Source organism: Pholcus phalangioides, unplaced genomic scaffold, assembly GCF_987345545.1.
Source record: "Pholcus phalangioides strain wild (caught in Gottingen) unplaced genomic scaffold, Ppha-v1.0 ptg000001l_1, whole genome shotgun sequence".
Classification (NCBI taxonomy): Eukaryota; Metazoa; Arthropoda; class Arachnida; order Araneae; family Pholcidae; genus Pholcus; species Pholcus phalangioides.
The window spans coordinates 19,107,090-19,130,148 of NW_028301594.1; the positions used below are offsets into that span (position 1 = coordinate 19,107,090).

The 23,059-nt window shown below is 33.7% G+C and overlaps 1 protein-coding gene across 2 annotated transcripts in view; it reads left to right on the forward strand.

The window, feature by feature from the left end:
- SMC6 (Structural maintenance of chromosomes 6) overlaps positions 1-23,059 on the forward strand; it is an 89,190-nt gene that overhangs the window by 25,017 nt on the left and 41,114 nt on the right. For both annotated transcript variants that reach the window (XM_089232003.1, XM_089232004.1), the window contains exons 11-17: positions 1,992-2,138; positions 6,576-6,664; positions 7,015-7,179; positions 11,351-11,529; positions 15,442-15,626; positions 22,332-22,433; positions 22,696-22,901. In XM_089232003.1, the coding sequence (XP_089088129.1) occupies positions 1,992-2,138; positions 6,576-6,664; positions 7,015-7,179; positions 11,351-11,529; positions 15,442-15,626; positions 22,332-22,433; positions 22,696-22,901 (1,073 nt within the window). The remainder of the gene's footprint in view (positions 1-1,991; positions 2,139-6,575; positions 6,665-7,014; positions 7,180-11,350; positions 11,530-15,441; positions 15,627-22,331; positions 22,434-22,695; positions 22,902-23,059) is intronic.

Below are 23,059 nucleotides of genomic sequence, written 5' to 3' on the forward strand. Positions count from 1 at the left end.
CTGGCAAAGGCGCGACTTCGTTTTCGTAGTTTTATCCGCAATCATTTATCGGGGGGAGCCCTGGGTTGCTGAAATTTCTGTATAATTGTTATTGTATTCCATTAATAGCTGTGCGATAAACACATTTTTTCGTCGGCAATGTTGTAATTTAAGTTTTTTTTTTTGTTGTTTCATATACCCAAGGTAGAATCACTGATAGCATCCACGAAAGGAAACACTTTTGTTTTATGAACAGTATGTAGATGTGATTTCTCAATTCTGCACGGAAAGACTGACATGGAATTATATTCTGCTCAGGGGCAATGCAGAACTCGCCTTGGGGGGGAAGAATGTAACTTTTTCTTAAATTGATAAATTGTTTTTTTTTTTTTTGATCGAGTCGGTGTGAGTGCCGGGAGGGGGGGGGGGTACCCCTTGGGAGAATCTCCGGATTTCTGGATTTCAAAAGTTGGCACGTCTACAAATGTATAGTCATTATTGCAGTCCTGGAACATGAATTTTTTTTTTGATGCATTGTCAAGAATTTTTTGCAAAGCTTTTTTTTGACCATGTTGATATTAGACTCATAAGCCCCATTTACAAGTCCACGATTAAAGTGAGGGTTGCTTTGGTGATTATTACCTGCATAGCAACTTTTTTTTCTCATGGGGAAAAAATGGAGGGACAGAGATTCATCAAAACAGACTCATCTTGTTGCAGAATAATGGTGGGTAATTCCAACCTCTTTTATAATCCTTTGTGACAGAAAAACTACTATTAGTTCCTTTGTCAGCCATCCTGAGCCAACCACTTCTGTTCCACCCCCATGACCAGTGACAACTTCTGGAAGGGGGTATTATATTAAAATCACCTGAACAGATGAAATTGTTTTATTTTAGTTATAATTTGTGTTTTAATTTGTTAATAATTTAAATCAAGGAATAGTAACATGCTCAATACATCAAAATACATCAATAAAATATCAAGATCAAAATAAAAACCATGAAAATAATGTTTTTGCATAATAGTCAGGGAAATAAAAGAAAAGGTGAAGTAAATTTTCTTGGGGGGGGGGGGTAATTACCAGCTCACGATCGAAAAAAAAATCATTTTGAAAATAGGTAGCAATTTGTGAAGGTTCCACAATTTCAAATGGGGCAGGAAATTTTAAAAACAGCTTTAGTTTAGCTCCTAATATTCACATGTATAATATCAATCCCATTATTCATTAACAGGGCTCTTACTTTTCCTACTTTTTGGTAAAATGATCTACTTTTGTCCTACTTTTCTACCAAATCCTATCAACAAAATTTGTATAGTATACTTTAATTGAAGAGGGAATCATCAATATATTGCCATATAATACAAGTGTAGTAGATTGCAATTAATGATTCTGCCAAAGCAGAAATTGTATTGTTTTTCAGGTTACTGGGGGAGGGGTGTATGTGGACCATTTGGTTTATTAATTTTTCTTTTGCTTAATTTGAGAGTTCAAACTTAGAGTAGCCATTAAAAACTTCTGTCTGGATGGAAAAGCTAAATTTTGTATTTACTACTTCATGGTCTTGGACAGTAACATTCATTATTCAAAATTATGGTGCACATTTTGTGTGTAGGTGAAATAGCGTGCGTAACAAAGCAGTTGGATATATAAGTCTATCCTAGGTTTGGTGATTCTGATGCTGCCCAGTAGCATCCAATTGTCTTCTTTATTTTTAGGAGGCATGCACAAAGATATTTAAACAATTGGCCATTTATCTCAAAAAGGTAAAACACAAAGTAGGCAATTTTGTGATAATATATAGAAAGAAAAATATGTATAATCAACAATGAGGAGTTGATCTTGGGCAAGTGAAAAGGTCATGGAATATGTCTTGCCAATCAAGTTTACCACCCTCTTGCCACCCTCTATACCCCTTTATAAATGAATAAAATTTAATTTTTATTTTATGTAGGAAATTTTAAAACTATGTTTACATTGTACTCCCCTTTTTTCTTTTTATCGATCATAGAAAAGATTCCAAGACCATAAAGAGAAGAGGGATGCTTTGGATGATGATCAAGAGGCAATCAAAAGAGAAATTGAAGGCAAGAAAGAAATGTATACCGTGGCTGTTAAAGAAATTGAAAATATTAATAAAGAGTTGAAGACAACAAAGGTTTGTTTATGTTGTGAATGAAAGACAACTAAGTGTATATCATTTTTCCAACAGAAAATAAAATCAAAACTAAACAAATGAAATTACTTCTTACTTATGAGCTTTCAAATTAATTTCTGATCAATTAAAGTTGAGTATGGTTGATAAAAATTATGGAAGGTAATAAATGTTAGCAGGCAATTTATCTTGATATAGAGTAACAAATATTCAGTATCTTTAAGTATGAGGCAGTCGAAAATATACACAGGTTTTTTTATGGCAGTTAACACATAGTTTCATATTGAGAGATAAATACTTTTAATAATCATTTAGCGGAATACATTATACATACACAGAGTTGCTAACTGCTACGGTTGGTTGTCAGTAGTTTCTACTGTTGAACTTGCTAAACTACAGAGTTACAGAAAGAACCCTGATATTAGGAAAACTGTTTTTATACAACTTTCAATAAATGTAAGTTAATCCAGAAGGATCATAAATCTGCTGGAAATTTTTTTTTTAGTTCCTGCTAATTTTTCCTTGCCAGAGAAAATTCTACTGAAAGATTTTGGGAAAATCCTGTTGCTTTTTACCCTATAAAACTAAAAAAAAAAAGTAGTGTTAAGTGATAGCTGTTTTGGGTTGATAGTGGAGACGAAAAAACTTTCCAGTTGACCTTGATTCATGCATATTTGTTGTACAGCTGCATTTCCTTCCTTGTAGGATGCATGGGTTCGAAGGGGGGGGGGGTGTAAAGTAAAAAAGCCCTTGTCACTCCTGAAGTTTCCTAGTGGGATGGGTCTTAATTTACTGCCAAAAACAGCTATTTGAAACATTTAACTCTTCTATGGGAGAGGTGCTTTTCTGGAGCAATTTGCCCCTATAATGGTCTACATGAAAGTACTCTGATGGTTCTTCCTGTGGGGGGGGGGGGGGGACAAATTTGCGTTTTTTCCCCACTCAATGCACCAAGATGCAGTTACAGCCACTTTTCAAGATCCAGAGTTTCTTTGATGTGCTGGGGGGGGGGGGAGAGTAATATGTTGGTCTGATTTTTGCTCTTTTTTATCCTCTACCCACACAGCAACAAGTTGCTGCTCCAGCCACTGTACAAGATCACAGAGGAGAAGGGATGCAAGTCCCTCTGATTTACTGATGCCTTGGGATGCTCTGTAGGCCATTTCCTGGCTTCTTTCCTACATCGTCCCCTCACATTCTTCTCATCCCTTCACATTGAAAGGGAGCTTAGCAGATTCCTTAAGAGCAGTTGGTAGCCACTGGGGGGGGGGGGTGTTGTGCCAGGACACCATGCTATGGGGTGTCAGAAGCTAATTATGTTAATGAGTCGAATGTTATATACTTATCAATATAACTTTTCCCTCTTACAGTAGGGAAAGTGTCGTACTGAAAAAGCAATATAAGCAACGTTGCTTTTCAGTATGACAGTCCATTTAATTTAAATAATGAAAAGGCAACGCAAAATGGGAAATACTTATTTTAGGATAATTTAACAATATTTTCAAGTTCATGGGAACCAAATTCAAAATGAAATTGAGAAAAATGTGATTCGCAAACAAAAATAATTTGGGGGGGGGGATTACGTCAGCTGACTCCCTCTACCCCCGGCTGGTCGACCAGGCCGCCTTCCCCCAAATGTTGGCAAGTCTGCATACATACATAAATTTGTAAATAACTGAAAATATTTTTCATTCAGTTTCCCATTAATCATACCACAGTAAGGTAAATATTTTAAGGGGTTATCTGTTCCCTTAACATTAATTATACCTAGAATTGATCTCATAAAGTAAAATTTTAATCTTTTATCCTAACATTATCTGAAAAAAAAATAAAGCTGTTTGGCTGAAATAAAAACTACAATAATTTTCTGTAGCTGTAGAGTACAACGATTTAAATCAGCTTGATTTAAGTCATGATTAAAATCGCAATTTAAATCACTTGATTTTTTTTTAAAAATCATTGATTTAAATCACTTGATTTTTAAAAAAAAATCATTGATTTAAATCACAGAATTTAAATCTTGTTTTTCTTGGCATATGACTTCTATGATATTGAAGTAAAGGTAACCCCCCCCCCTCCCCCCACCGGTATGGTGTGCATGTTACTGATATGTAGAAAAGTTCATGATTAAAAGAAGTATAGAAGATCTTTGGGGTAAATATAGATTTGAACTAGATTCAGTGCAGAAAGAAAGCTGATGTATTTCTAGATTTTGTACATGGAAAAAATTACAGAAAGGAAGAATAGGGAGTTGAACTTAGCACTTTGTGTTTCAATGCATTACAGTGTGGCATTAAGGTTCTCCTGTTTAAAAAATAGAGGAATAATTTTTTGGATCTTTAAATTCTATGCCTTAATTCAAAATAATAATAGATGTTATACCAACATAAATATCATTGGGCTTTCAACTTTGCTTTTTGAATATTAAAATTTTGAGTTTGCTCATTTTTTACCAAAACTAATTAAATCTGTGAAAGAATAAAAATGTGTAAAGTATTCAGCAGCATCATGCAAGTCCAAAACACCTCCACCAATTGTGTAAGAAGCAATCTTGTCTATAGGATTTGTTTTCTTTAGTTGATGCTGAATAGCCCTTTGGTTGTACATCGAATGAATTGAGATACCTGCATCATGTGTGTGATACACACATTCATTTTAATGGGAGGAGAGCCTTCATGAATAAAAGTACTTTTGTCTATTAAAAATAATTTAATCCATGAAGTTTATTTGGGCTCAATGATCTTTCATGTTACATAAACAGATTTTTTGGTGTTCACATTTTTTGTTTGTAGTTTGTAATTTATTCATTAGTGCTTAATTAAATTTGAGCAATTAGGAAGAAAAAGCAGTTAGGTGATATGAAAATATGCATTCTTAATGTTTAACAAAATTTGTTTTAATTAATAAGCAGTCAGTTAATTTTAATAAAAAAAAATTCAGTTTGAAAACCTGATTTTTACCTCACCCAGTCTGTGAGGACGATCAGATATTGCTACATAGTGATGTGGCCTGGGTATCTTTGGGTTTGATGGTATAGGGATGGGTTGCTGTGGAAAAACCTCAGGTTCAATTTTTTCTTAAAAACTGAACCTACCCCCCCGCTTTCTTTCTTTAATATAAGGAATATATTTTTGAACAAAAAATACCTGACTTATACATGAGTATGTACTGTAATGCTATTGAACAAATGGATACACTTTTTGATGGTCATACAATTTTGGGTGACATGTGGGGGGGGGGGGAAGGGAGAAGGAATCCACCATCAATCCTTCACTGACACACCATCCAACTATTGGCTAAACAGCAAAATCTTTTGTAATTTCTGCAATAAAAATGGATTCAATCAACTTCAAAAAAAAATTCATTTCAGTTTTATATGTGTTAAGCGGTAAATGTAATAATTATACAGTTATATATATATATATATATATTATGCAGAATTAACGATCATTTTAGTATGTTTGATAAACTTCCCTAAATTTATCACTTGTACCCGTGGTTGTGCGTAATACGCAAGCATCGTTGGTAAATTTTATTTGTTAAAAAAGATATTGGTGATCCTACTAAACTTATAATTTTTGCAGGCTATTATGAATAGTCACCATTTCATATTGATAAATAGGTTCTATTGCCATGATAAGATTTGTTATTTCGATGACTGTACTTGTGAGCCAGAGTCTGAACCAAATATAATGAGCTCTAATCTAATGAATTTTTCAGAATATTCCCAAAATAACCTGTTATAACTATAACTCCTATTTGAATAATTCTGAAGTAGGACCTAGATATATTAAACTCCCTATTTAACAAATTTTGCTATTGTACCCGATATAATTATTTCTTATCTAACAAATTTCCCTATCGTTCCTGTTATAATGAATAAATAAGGGGAGACCTATTATATTTTCTCCTTCACTACCTAAATTGTTTATAAAAAAGTTACCTGTTTTTAAAATACAGTAGAATCCCAATTTAATGAATCAGGTAAAACCTATAGTTTTATTTGTTAAAAATCGTTATGTCAACTTCATTTTTTATCAAACATATAGACTATATATGCTGATAATGATAGTTTTAATGGGCATGTTTTTCTCAGCTACTTTGTTGGGCATTTTGCCTGTTGTGACCTTGTATTTGTATTTTTTTTAATGAAACATGCTGTACTCATTTGGATTTTTTTTTCATATTTATTAAATTCCATAATAACACACGGGTATTATGCATTATCACTAGTAAAAGTGATAGTTTTTTTAGCATTTATCAAATTTACCAATGACATTTAGGTGTAATGCATAATTGCCTCTAAAAGTAATAAATTTATCAAACTTTCTGAGACAATTAGCAGTTATGCATAATAACGATATAACCGATTTACCACATTTAAGGTAACATATATGGTTCTCACTTGTGTGATTTGTTTGTGCTTTTTTCATTGAACAGATGAAAATAGACAGATTGGAAAAAGAGATTGCTTCTTATGATGCACAGATTAGATTTTTGAGAAAAAGTATCGAGGAGTTGCGAACCAGGTACCTCTATAATATTTTTTTATGCTATTAAACTCTCTTAATAATACAAGACAGTGTGTATCAAAATGTTTGGGAGTCTCAAGGTGATTGAATATGTCCATGTCCTGTTTCAGTTGAAGGAAAGGTTTGGTAATTGTTTATAACCACAAACTAAAAATTGAAGCAAACAATGCAAAATTTTTAAGATGGTTTCTCTTTCTTAAATTCAGAATTTTTTTTTCTGAATCTTGAAAAAAAAAAATATGTCAAAGACTATTCTTGCAAATAAGATATATGAACATAATCTACAGGTTTATCCATTTAGAAATGTGTGCATAATAATGTATTTTATTTTTATCTCAAAAATGTAGGTCACACCATGATATTGATAGGGAAAAGAAGAGGCGGGACATGGAAATTCAGACATTGAGAAAAAGTAATGAAAAAATACAAAAAGAAGTTGATGAAGTTATTCTAATGCTGAACTCTAAAACTGAAGAATTAGATAAAGGCAAAGAGAAAGAAGAGTTCTTGAAGTCAGTACAACTATTATGTTCTTGTTTTACATTGATGAAATTGCATTGACACCTCAATTATATGACATTTTAGGGACTAGCCTACACCTTTAAATTTGAATTCCAGATAATCAGTTATATATATTATTCCGAATAATGTCTCTCACAAGCAAGGCAGCAACTAGATGCTTGGTCACCCGGGGCAAGTGCACATTTTGGCGCCCCCCTTGTAATGTTGAAGAAGTAGTTTCAGAATGATATTGGCACCCCTTCAGGTCTAGCGCCCGGGGCATGAGACCCGCCTGCTCCCCCCTAGTTGCGGCCCTGCTCACAAGCAAAGCAAGAAGCAATTCAAAAGACAACACAGATTTATTTACAAATATTCTCTTGCACCAATTTTGTGAAATACTCTGAACAGAGAGCAACTTCTCTCACATACAAGAAATCTCATATTGTAAAAACTCAACAAAATTGCTCAAAGTTCTGTTTTGGTGGCACTGTTATATAGGCAAGGTAAAACTTCAAGAGTTCTACCATATTCTTGGGAGATCCCACCCTTTTTTTTTTGGCATCATGACATCACCAATTTATCAGAGCTATTGCCAAATGTACCCAGTTTGTTGAGATTTACAGAGAAATTTGTTAATGGCTATTTAAAGGTGAAAGATGATATAATAAATGACAAATAATCACTACTTATATAATTTTCATAACATTTTCCCCTCCTTTAGAATTGTTTGGCTCGAGCAAATTAGTCTTCAGATTGGTTAGTCACTCACTCACTTGGTATGGAACTAGCCTGCTAAAGTGGACCACCTAGCACTTTAAAGATGGCGTCCTTTGCATCCAAATTACGACATCATTCAGTTTCTTCACAATTCTGTAAGGGTCCTTCCCATGATGTCTGGAATTTTGGGTAAAGTCCTTTCCTGTGCTTCGTGTTCCGGAGCCAGACACGGTCTCCTTCCTTGAAGTCATTAGAGTGGACCTTTGCATCATATCAGTGCTTAATTTTCTCAGAGGTGATGGTGATCCAGTCTCTGGCAATTCAATGCACATCCTCGAGATGCTCCTGGAGTCCCTGGACATATTCTTCCTGTAGAAGAGGGGCATCTGGTGGGTGCCCAAACAGCAGGTCACCTGGCAACCAAAGATGAGCATCTGTGCTGGTGAAAATCTTGTGCTCTCATGGATGGCAGCTTGGTAGGCCAGCAGGAAAAGCAGTTACTTCGATTCCCAATATTGTGTTGGTTCTGTGAATATTGTATTGGCTCTGTGAATATTGTGTTGGTTCTGTGAATATTGTGTTGGTTCTGTGAATATTGTGTTGGTTCTGTGAATATTGTGTTGGTACTTCTTAAATTGAATTTAGTCAAAACTAAATTTATAATTAACAAAAAAATTTTGTAAATAAGATCGATCTATGGAACTCTTGCCAATCACAAATCCAGAAGTGGGGATCATTTCTCCCAAGTGCCGAATTTTATTGGGAAAATAAGTGTATGTACAATAAGGGATGATCCAACGAACCTACACAATAAATCACCTTTCTTGACACATCACCCATGCAGGGTTTAAGCTACAGCCACATTTTTTGCAAAATGCGAAAGAAAATCTTAGAATGTGAAAGAAGTAGTAGCCACTTTCACAAAAATGTGTACATAAGGTACGAAACAAGAAGACATCTAATCATAAATCATTAGCATTGTAGCATTTTGCTAAAGCTTTTTCCCCCATTTTCGATTTTTTTTGTTAAAGGAATTTTTTATCTAGCATAAACCCTGACCCCATGCCTAGGCTAGAGTACAGTGAGCTTCCTTCTTAGGGGGTGGGGATAATGGGTACAAGGCTCTGTATGAGCAATGATATCATGCATGGATCAGCTGATACCAACTTTGGCACATGGTGAAACAGCCCTTATTATACAGCCCTGATATTACCCATTGAGTGTTTGTGCCCATCAAAATGTGCCAGAAGTATGTGTGTAACCAGCAATTTTAATGTGTTACTAGTGTTGTATGTACCATCTATATTCAAATTGTGACAACAAGATTATGTAAGAGATGAAAGAAAAAAAAATAGATTCAAATATTTTCACCAGAGTTTTCTTTCATAATTTTTTAAAGTGAATTTTTCCTTATTAAGTGAAAAGCAGGTTCATAATGAAATTCCTTTTCACAAGAAAAACTAGATTTCCAAGTATACTCTTCTTTCAACATTAAATCAAATAAGTGAAGAAAAAAAAGCTATGCTACCATTTTAAACAAGGTGATCCAAAAGCCAGGAAACATTCTGATGCACTGAAACATATATTTCAATGAACAATCAACATATAACAAAAGAACAAGCATAAATATGCATTATACTATGCTGGATTCAATTTGGAACCAAACAAAAATGTAAAAGATAAATTATGCCTAAATTTATTATTTATGCCTAAGATCAGTGTTCTTCAACTGAAGGTCTACGAAATATTCCCCCCAATTCATGCAGCCACAGCATAATTTTAGATTTAATGAATAAAATACTGTCTTTATGTTGGTTTTTATTTGCCTTAGCATTGTCAGCAGTCTGTGAATTGATCCCATTTCCCCTACTCAGTGAAATTTTAATGGTCTGTGGGTGTAAAAAGGTTGAAGGATACAATGCTAGACCAGTGGTTCTCAACATGGAGCCATATGGTACCTTTGTGGCCTTGGAATATTCTGAGGCTCCACAGGCAGATACTACACAAGAAGTTGTGGAGAAGGCCATAGAGAGCTGTGAAGAAATAATGCTTATAAGAGAAATATGTTGGAAAAAATATGCTTTATACTTATAATATGCACTTATACTTTCAGTGTCCAGCACTGTCCATAACACCAGGGTCATCTGAATCCATGTGGGCATGGACCAGATCTCATCGTGTATAGGGCCTACACGATGAGATCCGGTACAGTACTATGATTTTTGAAGTGGAAGTACATAAATATGTAAGCTGTTACTTCCAGCTAAATATGGGGCTCCGGGTCAATCTACATCAAAAGTCTAAGAGTAAAATGATGGTCCGGAGCCCCATGTTTAGCTGGAAGTAACAGCTTACATATTCATTGGTTTGTTTTGTCCATGCATAGGCAGATACTAATGACAATAATCAAAAAGGTAATTTTTAAAATAATTCAGTGAAATGGGCAATACAGTGATTGCAAGCTATTGTAATTGATAGGGTAACAAAGTGGGCACACTCAACTATTTTCAACTATTTCAAAATTCAAATTAAGTAATTTTGCATTTGCTTATGAAGTAAGTTCCACTGAAAATATTTTCTTTGTATCGATTTCAGTTCAATCACATATGTTAGTTAATTTTTTGAGTTAATTGAAAGCCAACCCAAGACAATTTGAATTATCTCTTGAACTTTTGTATAATTTTTGATTGTGTATATTTTTTCATTTTCATTAGGTGTAGCTTTTAAAAGCCTTGGATGGACTTTGTTATTACCAATATCGCATCATAAAATCATAAGAAGAAATATATATATCTATAGATATATAAATCGTAATATAAAATGTTTGAAGTTAGTATTATTACCATTTTTAGTGCTAATATCAAAAGACATTATTACTTACCAACTATTTCTTGGATTTAATCCATTTTTTCAGGGTCTTCATTTCAAACTTTTCCCGGGGGGGGGGGGGGGGCAAAGAACGTGTACTCAATGTATGTATATATATATATTGCTTATAACATATATATATATATATATATATATACCATTTTTAGTGTATTTTCAAAAGTCCTGACCCCCCCCCCCGATGATGGCCTGCATTCATTTTTTAGCTTATAGATTGTAAAAAGATTATAGAAATACCACATGCTCGTATTTGTGACACTACAATAGCATCATGAATGAGAGGTCACTCACTTAAATAAAATAAGCAACTAAAATGTGGAAAAACAGCATGTTTCTCGTGTTCTGATGTTGTCTGCTAAAAAAGTGTTTGAGCAGTGACGACACGCAGTAACTCCGAGACTGCCCACTGACCTAGGTCGACAAGCGTGACTTCAAAAGCATGAAGCAACCCTTACTATAATAGCCCTGGAGCAATATACACTTAGTAGGGTATTGCCCGTGACAATGGACTGGAGTTGTGTTTGGTTTGAAAGAAAGAAAGTTAATCTTTGAAGTAATTATAATAACTTTTTATTCCAGAAAGGAGATGATTGACATTCAATATCAAATTAGTTCGAAAGAATCCGGAATTCAGCGCATGAGATCTGCTCAAAGAGATAGGGAATGCCTGTTTGAGTTAAAAGCTGGAGAGATCAGAAGAAAAATTGATGAAGCCATGCAGAAGAGGATGTTCAGGCGCAGACCTGTTGGACCAGTTGGTAAAATTACTTCCCAGAGTCTTGATTTTTTTTTTGTTTTAGTATGAATTCTCAAAATTCACCATATTCTTGAAGAACTGATTTTGTTTTGGAAATGCATTTTTAGATTTTTTTATTGTAATCAGAAAAATCATACTTTTATCTAATTATTTAAGGTCTGGTTTGTAGGGTGTCTTGCATACTTTTAGTATGTTCACTATATTTTTATGTAGAAACATAAAATATGATTCCTCACAGAAATTCTCTTCTACTTCAATTTGCATCTTTGAACCAAAATATCAATTTGATTTCTAAAAGCATGTGCATTCTAAAGGTTCATTTAAAAAAGTTCAATTTACCATTTTAACTAGGTTAACTTACTCTCATTGCTAAATATAGTGTATGCCACTTATATGTGATCACTCTGATAACAATAACTGATTGAAACTGTATCAGAAAAACATCCTGGTTGTAAGCACAACCATCATATGTCCTGTTTTGTCACAGTGGATGTATGAAAACGAGACAATGTTTTTTTCTCTCACATAAGAGGTTTCAAAATGTTGAATCATGCATTTTTTCCCCCAATTATTTTAAAACAGGATTCTTTTCCCCTTCAAGCTAAAATATTTTTTTTTAATTCTAAGGAGTCAAAACACTGTGTCTAATGCGGGTTTCTCAAAATATACATTGCAGCTCCTAGGGGCCTAGCAACAAGCCAAACATATTGATTTGTGTGCCTGTTTATGCTTTGAAGTGGTTCTTTTGTATGGGAAAATATCCACCAAACTATTCTGGGAAGCCGCAGATCAACTATGAATTGGGCAATGCAAACGCAGGTGACAAAAGTTTGAAAACCACTGGGCCTAATGTATTATAACAACTTTTTATGCATGGTATGTTCCATAGATCCCTAGAGGAAAGCCTTTCAGCCTGTTTCAGAAAATTGGCCTGTTAGAGAAAGTCACATTCAACTGTGAATGCGATCAGTTGAAAGAAAGTGACCATAATCTGAAAAAAAGGACATTTTTACCTTACACACATGCTTTCACTATAAAAAAAGAAATTTAAAAAGAAGCACTGCATGTATATATATGGATCATATTAGCTATTATGACTTTATTGCCACATTGTGAACTGAATACAGAAATTGTTTTCAATAGGGAGCCTTCTGAACATAAAGTCCTGATAACTAAATAAAAAAAAAATTCTCCTTTTTACGATACTGGTTTGTTCCGTACTTGACGGAAGTGATAACAATACCCAAATGATAACATTATCCATGATTCTAATAAGTGACATCTATTGTATTATATTGATAGAGAATGCTTACAAAGGGAACCTCATGAACACAATGTAATAAAACCAAAACAAACAGCAGTTAAAAGTTAAGCTCAATATACATTTATGGGAGGGGGGGGGGCACATCTGAACACTTTCTACATCTAGGGTTGTTTCTCAATGTTTTTGTGAACAAAATGATTAAAAAAAGGATTCACAAAAAGGTTTCCAATTTTCTATACTTGGAATTTTTTAGGATTGCTTAAAAATTAATTTTGTTTTTTTAAAGGAATTTGAAGAATGATTGAAATTGTTCACATGTGTTCGTGTTCCGCTAAGGGTGGAGGGGCCAGTTGTGAACATGCCTGGGGCACTTGTGAACAAACATAATTACTCATAAAAACAGACTTTATTTTTCATTGCTATACTATTTTTTATTCACTCGCACATTTTCTCAATGCTATGGTTTAAGGGTATATATTTATAGAGCACATTCTAAATTCATTTACAAAAGAACATGCTGTGTTCAACTTCTCACATTTTGTTTCCTTCCGAACTCTGTTCTTTTTTATTCTACTTGACTAACTCATACTTGCTGCAAAAATTATTTTCCAATGACATTATTTCATCATGATCACTTTCACTTTTAACCTTCCCACTTTCTAGAAAGGTTTTTTCAGCTTTAAATCAAACGTTTTTGCACAGTTCTTATTGGCATTTTGTTTTTTAATAACAGCCTGTACATACATCATCTGCTACATTTTTTTTCTGAAATGACAGTTCTTTGTCTTTTCTCACTATACTTTTCAATAATGCAATCTATAGAAAGTAAAATAATCACATGACATATTTATTTGCAATGAACATAGAATCTATTTTGCTAAAAGATATCTCTTCACGACATACACTATATATGTATATTTGCCTCATTTTTTATTCATAAATCATGCACAATTACCATTGCTCAGCTAGAATCATATTTTTCACAAATACAAGATTGCATTGTATACTTATTACTATTCATTGTTAGAAATTCAAATCAAGTTTTTATTTATAGTTGAATAGCACAATATACTTGCAAAATAAAAATAAAAAATTCAAATAAACAGATGTAGAGAAGACTCCTGTGAACTGTTTACATCTGCCCTTAAAGCTTTGTTCACAAGTGTCCGATATACTCCATTAAGACTAATTTTGAAAAATAAAGCATTTCAATTGAAATAAAAACATCAAAAAGATTCCTAAACTTACCTTAATAAGATAATTATAAATTCCAATGGTTATTTTGAAATTTGAGTACTGTTTTGATACTGTTTTTTCATCAAGAAGTTGGAAGTACTAATTTATTGCACATGCCCTAAAACAAACACTTTCACAACTGAAATACAAAATGACTAATTGGTCTGAAATTGTAGTCACTTTTTTTTTTCTTTTTCAAACCGAGCACAACTCAGGTTTATCGCCAGAGGCAATTTACTACCTAGTGAGTTGTGCCGGAAGTTAAGTGTGTGTACCTAACAGTTTGAGTGCGTGTCTAGTGTTGTGTATGATTTTTCAGTGCTGCCATCTATATCTCAGAAGTGAAGTGAGTGATGTGTAGTGACTGAATATTTGTACTGTTTGTAGGACTGTTGCTCTCTGTGGCGAGACTTTTTAACGGAAAGATCAGCTCGCATTTGCGCCTCGAAGTTGGGAACCACAGAAAACCAACTTCAGCCGACCACCACTGTGGTGACGGTGGGGCTCGAACCCGGGTTCCCGCGATGCGAGTTTGTCACTATGACCACTCGACCACCACAGCAGCAATTGTAGTCACTACATGGTGTCAGTATTCTCATCTATTAATATTGTTTTTGAAATTTTTAACGAAGTTAACTGGGATAAATACACCATATTCACATGCCCCCCCCCCCCCTATTCTTATAAATCAATCTGTATGTTCCTTTCTGATCAATTTTTCATTCTGGAAAAAACATCTTATTTCATTAATATCTTCTAATTCATTTAAATCTAATTCTGATTCATTTGAATCCTCGCAAAGCTATCATCATAAATGTGTGTACTGTGTTTCTAGATAGGCCTAGCCTATTTCCAGCCGAAACTTAACTTTTTAACTTTCATTATGCAAGAAAAACCACTCTCGGTAACAGTTGAACTGATTTCCTTTGCCTTCTCCAATGGTTCGAAATGCCTGTCTATCACTCTAAAGACAATTTACTATTAAATATTTCACAAATAAGGGAGCTATATAAGATTTGTGTTGGTGAAACATAACAGTGTGCTTAATGTTTGGATATGTATAATTTGTGTTTTTAGGCCTGTTGAGCATCGTGACAATATTTTGGACGATTTCAGTGGCATAAAAGGGCCAACTGCCCCAGGTGGCTAATTTTTCGTGAGAACAGAAACATCATTATAAGGTAATTGAATTTTACTGTGGGGGGGGGGGGAAAGGAAGAGGAATCGTGTTCACACTCCCCCTCAATATACACAAAAATCCTAGTCCTGGCTGTATAGTGTCTAGATTTTTTCATCAATACAAATATGCATAGATTTTCTGTTGCTTTTAATTCTTTACAATGTATCATCAACTGTTGTGTCTGTTTTGATTCCAAATAATTTTTTTATTTATGATTTCTGTTCTGTTCAAAGGTTTACATATCAAGGTTAGAGAACAGAAGTGGGCTTTTGCCATTGAAAATTTTTTAGGACCTCCATTACTGCGAAGTTACTGTTGTGACAATATGACTGATAGAGCAACATTAATGAAGATTATGGAAAGTGTTTGTGATCGTACAAAAATTCCAGCAACTGTTGTTAGTGGATTTCTAGATGATGTAATTTTTTGCTTTTAGATTTATCTTTTTCTTATGTTACAGGAGAGACTGTTATACCTTCAAACATTTTTCCTTCAAAGTTATTTTTTACCGTAAAATTTCACTAAATTCATTTTTACTATCTTTATACTATATGAGACATCAGGTGATATTTAAATTAACTTTCGGTTTTACTATAACCATGAAATATGGATTTAAGAGTAGGCTAAAATGTTCTAAGGTACAACATTGGATCTGGTACCTTGAAACATACAGTATTGTACTTTGAAGCAGGGCAAAATTACAATGAAAAAATACAAATATTACTGAAAAAGTAATATGATTATTTTTAATATATAAAGTATGTTTTAAATAAAATATCAAAATAATGACTCAAATATGATATTATTAATTTATCTTATATGTAAATGTGAAAGTCTGTGTGTATGTTCTTTATACAAATCTACAGTTTTAGGCCAATCGTCGCCAGATTTTGCATATATACCAAACAGGACCAGGATTGAACCGTAGGCTACTTTAAAAGTTCGTCAGAGCTGGGCAAATGCCTGAAATGGGTGAAAAACTGTGTGGCAACAAATGGTTTTAGGGCCTCAACAATCACTTTCAGAACATTTACTTTGGTTACCGTGGTTCCCAACAATGTGTTTCAGACGTGTATATATGTCTTTACAATGGTTTGTCAAATCTTTAATGCTGCCATTATAACAGTTTATTCCTTTATAATGGTTTGTCACTTTTCCAATCCTCCCAGTAATTGAAGAAAACTCGGGAAGCTCCAGACATTTTTCCTTGCCTATATACAGGGTGTTCTGTAAGTGTAATGCAGCCTTTATCTTATCATCCGCCCATTGTAGAGGTATAGTTTCAATTTAAAAAATGCTTAAAAGGTGTTTGAATAATATTCGCTGCACAAGATGGACGCATGACGTCACTAACAACAGAGAACAACAACTATGACGACAAAACTGAGAATAAAACTGTTCAATGCCATCAGATGAACTCAATGCTTACCTCAAATCATCAACACTCTGGCACGAAGTTAAAAAAATATCATTATCCACCAACATGTGAGTTTCAACTGCAAAATTACTCACCACTGCTATCATTTTCACCTGACTCTGCATGAAGAAATTGCACAATTGCATCATTGAAGCAACGATTCTAACTGAATGTGCCAAAGGAGAAGACGTTGTCGTGGAACGAAAAAGGGTGTTTTTTTCACTTTTTTTTTTAGAAATTGATGTTGCCTTAGTATTCAAAAGATGTCTTTCAAGGTTTTAAGACATTATACCAAAATCTAGGAAAATATTTTAATATCTTGAGGTTCCTCACAGACCCTAAAGGTCGAGCAAAAACACTTTTCTAAGTGCACATTATAAAAATCTATGTAAAAATTATATATATATAATAAACCTTTTTTTGGGGGGATGGGGTGGAGACAAAACTATAACCATGTTCCAAATTATAAAAACAAAAAAAACATAGTTTGACGATATAGGTGTCAGGAGGATACCTCTATTGCTTCCTCTGTTATCACACTTATTACATTTCACTTTTTTGTAAAATAGTCAACTTTTTTTCTAACGATGGAAGAGTACTCCTTGATTTTACTCTGGCTTGAATGAAGCCTTCACGACTCTCGGTTGTTGATACAGCAAGAGATGCTTCAGTAGCGAGTCGTACACACCGTTCAACTGCTTGCGTGTGACACGGTAAAATTTGGTATAGATGGAAAAGCAGGTTCAGATAATTTTTGTGGGTCCAGTTTTTGATTTTTTATAATAGGTGGTTCAGTCACTTGCACTTGATCACATGCAATTAGTTCCGAATAGTGCTTAGCAGAAAAGTTTATTTTCGGAACATGGAATGTACGGATTTCTGCGTCTGATAAAATCCTTTATTTCTAATTTTTAGAATTCTCTTGATTCTCAGTTTTTTGCCCGTACTACTTGCCCGTGTATTTATATATATATATATATATACATATATAATCTTTCACAATTTCCCAAACTTTTTCCGATATCACCTTGAAGCCTGTGTGCACTGATGGAAGATCCATCTAGATGCTTCACAAGATGCCTTAGAGGTTGAAGTGAAAAAGACAAATAAGCCATTGCAAGGGATGGCCTATTTCTTTCTCTATTAATCTGATAACACCATTTTTATAACCAGTGTTGGTAACAGTTCTGTCACATCCGATCGCCATCAATTCTTTTGTACCAAAATCTTTCTTCAAAAAGTCTAGAATTTTGATGACATTATATCCCTTGCTCCACTGCTTCTTGGAGTTGTGTTAAAAAGATAAATTAACCCGGGTTCCTCCAATATAGTTATGTGTTCTTCAGATATGGTTCTTTGACATTAGCTAAGGTTTTGTCTTTACGACCACCAAATATATTCCTCGCATCTTGAAAAAGAACTCCCTGTCATGCTCTTTTACCCCTTATTTTCATCCGGTCTATTGTCATATTTGGCTTCTCTTTCGTCAATAACCCAACATCTTCTAGCACAACATTCGCAATAATTGCAGCTGATCGATCAGACACACCAGTTCTATCACAAGCAAGAGGAACATTTGGTAATTTATTTCTCATCTGAGAGGATGATGATAGAACTTTAAAAGCAAATGAAGTCCTTGCTTCGGCACTGATTGATGGACAAGCTTCAGGTACTGGTAGATGGAAATGCTAACTTCAACGGTAAACTGTGTATTGGCTCATATAGATCACTTTCCTCAGAATCGTTGGATATAGATGAGTTTTTAGTGGTTGATGAACTAGTTTCCGACGTTTCTTCTTGAGATGACTTGAAACGGGATGCCATTTTCATTTTCCTTTGTTCACTGTTTTCAAATTTCTTCGTTGTTAAGACATCTACTCGACCAATGGCCATCTTGCGTGTACTTCTTTGATCTTGCAAGAAATCTTGCTCTAAATTTGAAACCTTTCTCAACTTGTCACACTTAAGGTCTTCGAAATCACATTTGCTTGCTGCAATGTCGAACAATTTCCGTGCTTCGCACTGAAAATATTTCAAGTTCAACTTCAAAGTTTGAGAATCTTTCCTTGCTTTCATATTTTTCTGAAGATTCTTGTATTTACATTAAAAGTCTGAAAATTTTACATATCTGTTGGTGAGAAACCGCAGGAATTGAAGCAGTTTTCCAAATATTTTCTATCTTTGGCACGCTAATTTCAAGAACGTCTGCAATAGCTGGATCTTTTCTTGATTGTTGTGCCTTCAAATTGTGTTGAGTCAGCTAATAACAAAGCTTAACATTGCCATAGGTGGGCGAGACCCGAGAATCCAACTCTTTAGGATTTCCTAAAATCTCACAACGATAAAAGCTTCTGGTCATCATTTTGACAACTGTACACCCTCTCAGTTAAGGGGTAAGATTGCAAATGAATACTGAAAACAAGGGAATAACATCGAGATCACTGAACAAATCACGTGTTCAGGGGAATAGGAAAGCCTCCTCCGCAGTGTCATGTTACAGAATTCCACACGTGCGTAAAACTTTAGGGGCGATGAGGAACCTCAAGAAGTTGGAATTTTGGAGAAAAAAATTAGGAATGATTACTTCACATAAAGGCATATTTTAAATTGTATTACAATGGCAATTTCAAAAAAAAAAAAAAAAAATTTGTTCCACCCTAGTCTTCATTCCACATATCCCAATTACCACTGAAGAAATGCCATTCACTTTCAAGCGATTACAGTTCCCGATTGGTTTAGCTTTTGCCGTGACAATCAACAAAGCGCAAGGCCAGTCGTTAGCAGTGGCAGGTATCAACCTACTTGAGCCCTGTATTTCTTACAGACAGCTTTTCGTCGCCTGTTCGCGTGTTGGTAATCCCAAAAATTTGTACACCTACACACCAGATGGAAAAACAAAAAATATTGTGTATCCACATCGATTTCCGGAAGTTTTTAATTATAATATTTAAAAATAAAAGTAATTTTTTCTTACTTGATGCAGAAATTTTTTTGATTAAGAAATAATTAATAAGCTATAGGTATATAAATTTTTTACGGGACGAGCAACGTCACCGGGTATCAGGTAGTTGATAATATAATAATTGATTAATTGATCTACAACACTATTGTGACATCCTGAGGAAGAACACTACAGAAACGACTTAGCAAGAAAAACTGATATGGACCAAGATGGTGTACCAGCAACCCCAAATAGTTATTTGTTCACACTAGACCAGGGGTGGCCAACCTGCGCCATCAGGAGTGGCATGTGAAAACTTTTCAATAACTAAAGAAATTCTAATCAATTTTTCATTCAAAGAAATTCTCTCCACCTTTTAAACTCTTTCATAGAATAATGGAGTCTTGTGGATTACTAAACCAACTGTATATCATGAATTCTTGAAGGGGGGTGGTGGAAAGAAGTATAGTATTATATAAAAATTTCAAATAAAAATTGTATTTAATTGCAAAAAAAAAAGTATTAAAAATTAATGCAAGTTGCGTATTCCAAGGTAACTAGGAAAATTTCAAGTTTTATACTGTTCCAAGCAGGGTACATCAATTTAAAAATCACTTGATTTTTTTATTTTATTTTGAAAAGCATTGAATTCTATGCCCTGATTGTTGATTTAAAATAATAGATGTTGCACCAACATAAATATCGTTAGACTTGAAATTTTAATACAAAAAGTGAAAAGTCTGCTTCGTTTTTCACCAATAAGCAACAACTCATTATAATTGTGAATGAACAAAAATATGTAAATTATTAAGTGACATCACACAAGTAGAAAACACATCATAATAAATGTCTCCACCAATTGCACAAGAGACAATGTTTTCATTAAAATGTTTTTCATTTAGTTAATGCTGAAGAATCCTTTGGTTGTACATCAAGTAAATCTAGAAACCCGACACTATATGTGATGCTGAGTTGCCCCCAGACATTTACTTTAACCAGATCATCTGGCTACTATGGCATAAGGACATCATGCTACTTTTGTGTAACTATTTCAATTTTTGTAAACTAGCAATTATTTAAATTATTATTGATTTAAAAACACATTTAAGAACACAAAGTCAGTTTTAATGTAATCATAAGAAAATTTTAATTGGGAAAATATATTTTAATGGCTTCAAACTTTTAATGGGCGAAAAAAAGTAAAAGGAGATATAGTAATTGGCCAGATGACTGGTTAAAGTAGGGTGGAGCCCTTATGCATAAGCACACTTTTTCCTCTGTGAGAAAAATGTAAATCCATGAAGTTAATTTAGACTCAATGATCTTTTATGTTATATAAGCACAGATTTTTGGTGTTCTTATTTCTTGATTGTAGTGATTGTTGGTTTCTTATTATTTTTCTTAATTTATTAGTTAATGCTGAATTAAATTTGAGCAATTAAGTGAATCTTAATGATTAATGTGATTTTTGTTTTAATTAATATGCAGTCAGTTAATTTAAATTTAAAAACCTAATTTATATATATAAATAAAAAAAACCTGATTTTTTTTTTTTTTAAATTACGATTTTTTTTCATATCTTGGTTCCAGGGTACAAGATGTTTCACCATTTGTGAAAAATACTAATTAATAACTTCATTTACAATACTTGGTATAATTGGGCACTTGGTATGGTGATTGCATGGGTTATAATATAGTAATTATTACTAAATATAGTTCACTAAACTTGCTATGTTGAAAAGAAGCACTGCAAAAACAAGCTCACAATTTTTTTACTAAAATGTGCCTACTTGCAAGCTCTATTCTGTCAAGGTCACAAAGAGTTGAAACAACGTACAGTTGTACAGTTATGCATTTCTTATCTCTTGCACTCCAAAAACATCGGTTAGAATGCAATTATACTTATTTGTATTAAGACTATTTCGCGTGTTTAAAGGTTTACCATGGTCAAGGTTACTCTTACAGTTTTTCTTTTGGTCTATCTGCATTGGCTCTTACATTTTTAAAATTACACTTACATTAACATTACACTTACTACTTCTAAATCATACTTGCACCTCGTAAATACTCCTCTTAGGCATTTGTAACAAATTGGTGTTGCATGTCGGAAAATGTGTCATGTATCTAACAGTGTTCAAAATTATACATTTAGATACATGATTCATGCATCAAAATTCAATTGCTTGTTATGTGTTCAAGAAGTGATGCCATCTGCCTTCCAAATTTTGAAGCAAACAACTTGGCAGGCTATTTTGTGCATTGCATTATGAGCAATGTTGTCTGAAAATATAATTTTGAAGAGTAATCTCACTCCTCTCTAAAATTTTAAAGGGTATTTTTGAAAAAAAATAGGAGTATTTTTTTATTCGTCAGAAATAACTCTATTAAAAAGAATTATCTAAAATTTGAATGATTATTTTCACTTCTCAGTGAAATTTTGAAGAGTAAATTAAAATTTTTATATTCAAATTACACATCTAGATGCGTATTGCCAAACACTGATTATGAGTCAATTCAGAATGTTAGAGGCCTAATTGCTCTCTATGGGGAGACTTTTTTAAATGAGAGATTGACTCCCATTTGTGCCTTTAAGTTGGAAAACCAGGAAACAAACTTCAGCTGACCACCACTGTATCATTAGTGGGTTGAACATGAATCCTTGTGGTGCGAGTCCATCATGATTGCTTGTAGCTACTTACTATTTATAATTCTGGATATGCTTTTGAAAAAATGTTTTATCTGTTATTTTCTTTACACCGATCTAGGTCCACGATGTTCGGGATAAAATGGCTGTCTCAAACTATCCAACTGTTTATGAAATGATTGAATGTGAGAATCCGGTTGTCTTAAATTGTCTGATTGATCAGGTATAGCATATATATGTATATATTTATAAATTTTGGTTCTTATATAGCAAAACCCGATTTAACTGCACCATCTATTTCAAAGAATTTTGGCATTATCACAAGTTATTTACCTTTGTTAAGAATGATCTCAGGAATCTGCCCATCTCTCAAGGTTTACATTAGAATCATGATGTAGGTGTCTTACACCTCAGTACAAATTTTCTTTCGTGCTGCAAAAGGAATTTTGGAAGAATAATTTTTTATTGCTTTGCATTTTTTTCAGAGATCTATAGAAAATGCTATTCTTATTGAAACATCTGAGGAGGCTTCTAATGTGATGATGGACAGACCACCAAAGCAGTGTTTATCTGCATTCACTCTGGAGGGGGATCAGCTTTATCCTCACCCAAAATACCGTTACTACTCTTGCTCTAGTAACAAAGGATTGAATTACCTGAATAAAGAAATTTTCTCTGAGAATGATATTAGGTGATTTGCATTTTATTGTGTTTTTATTTTTTTCCTTATCAATTGTCCGCTCTGTCCTTCCTTTCAAGTGAAGAAGATTTGATGGAGATTCTAAATTATATATAGTTGTCAAAATCAGTGGAGGGACTCCAATATGTGTTTTTTTTAGATTCGTGTTA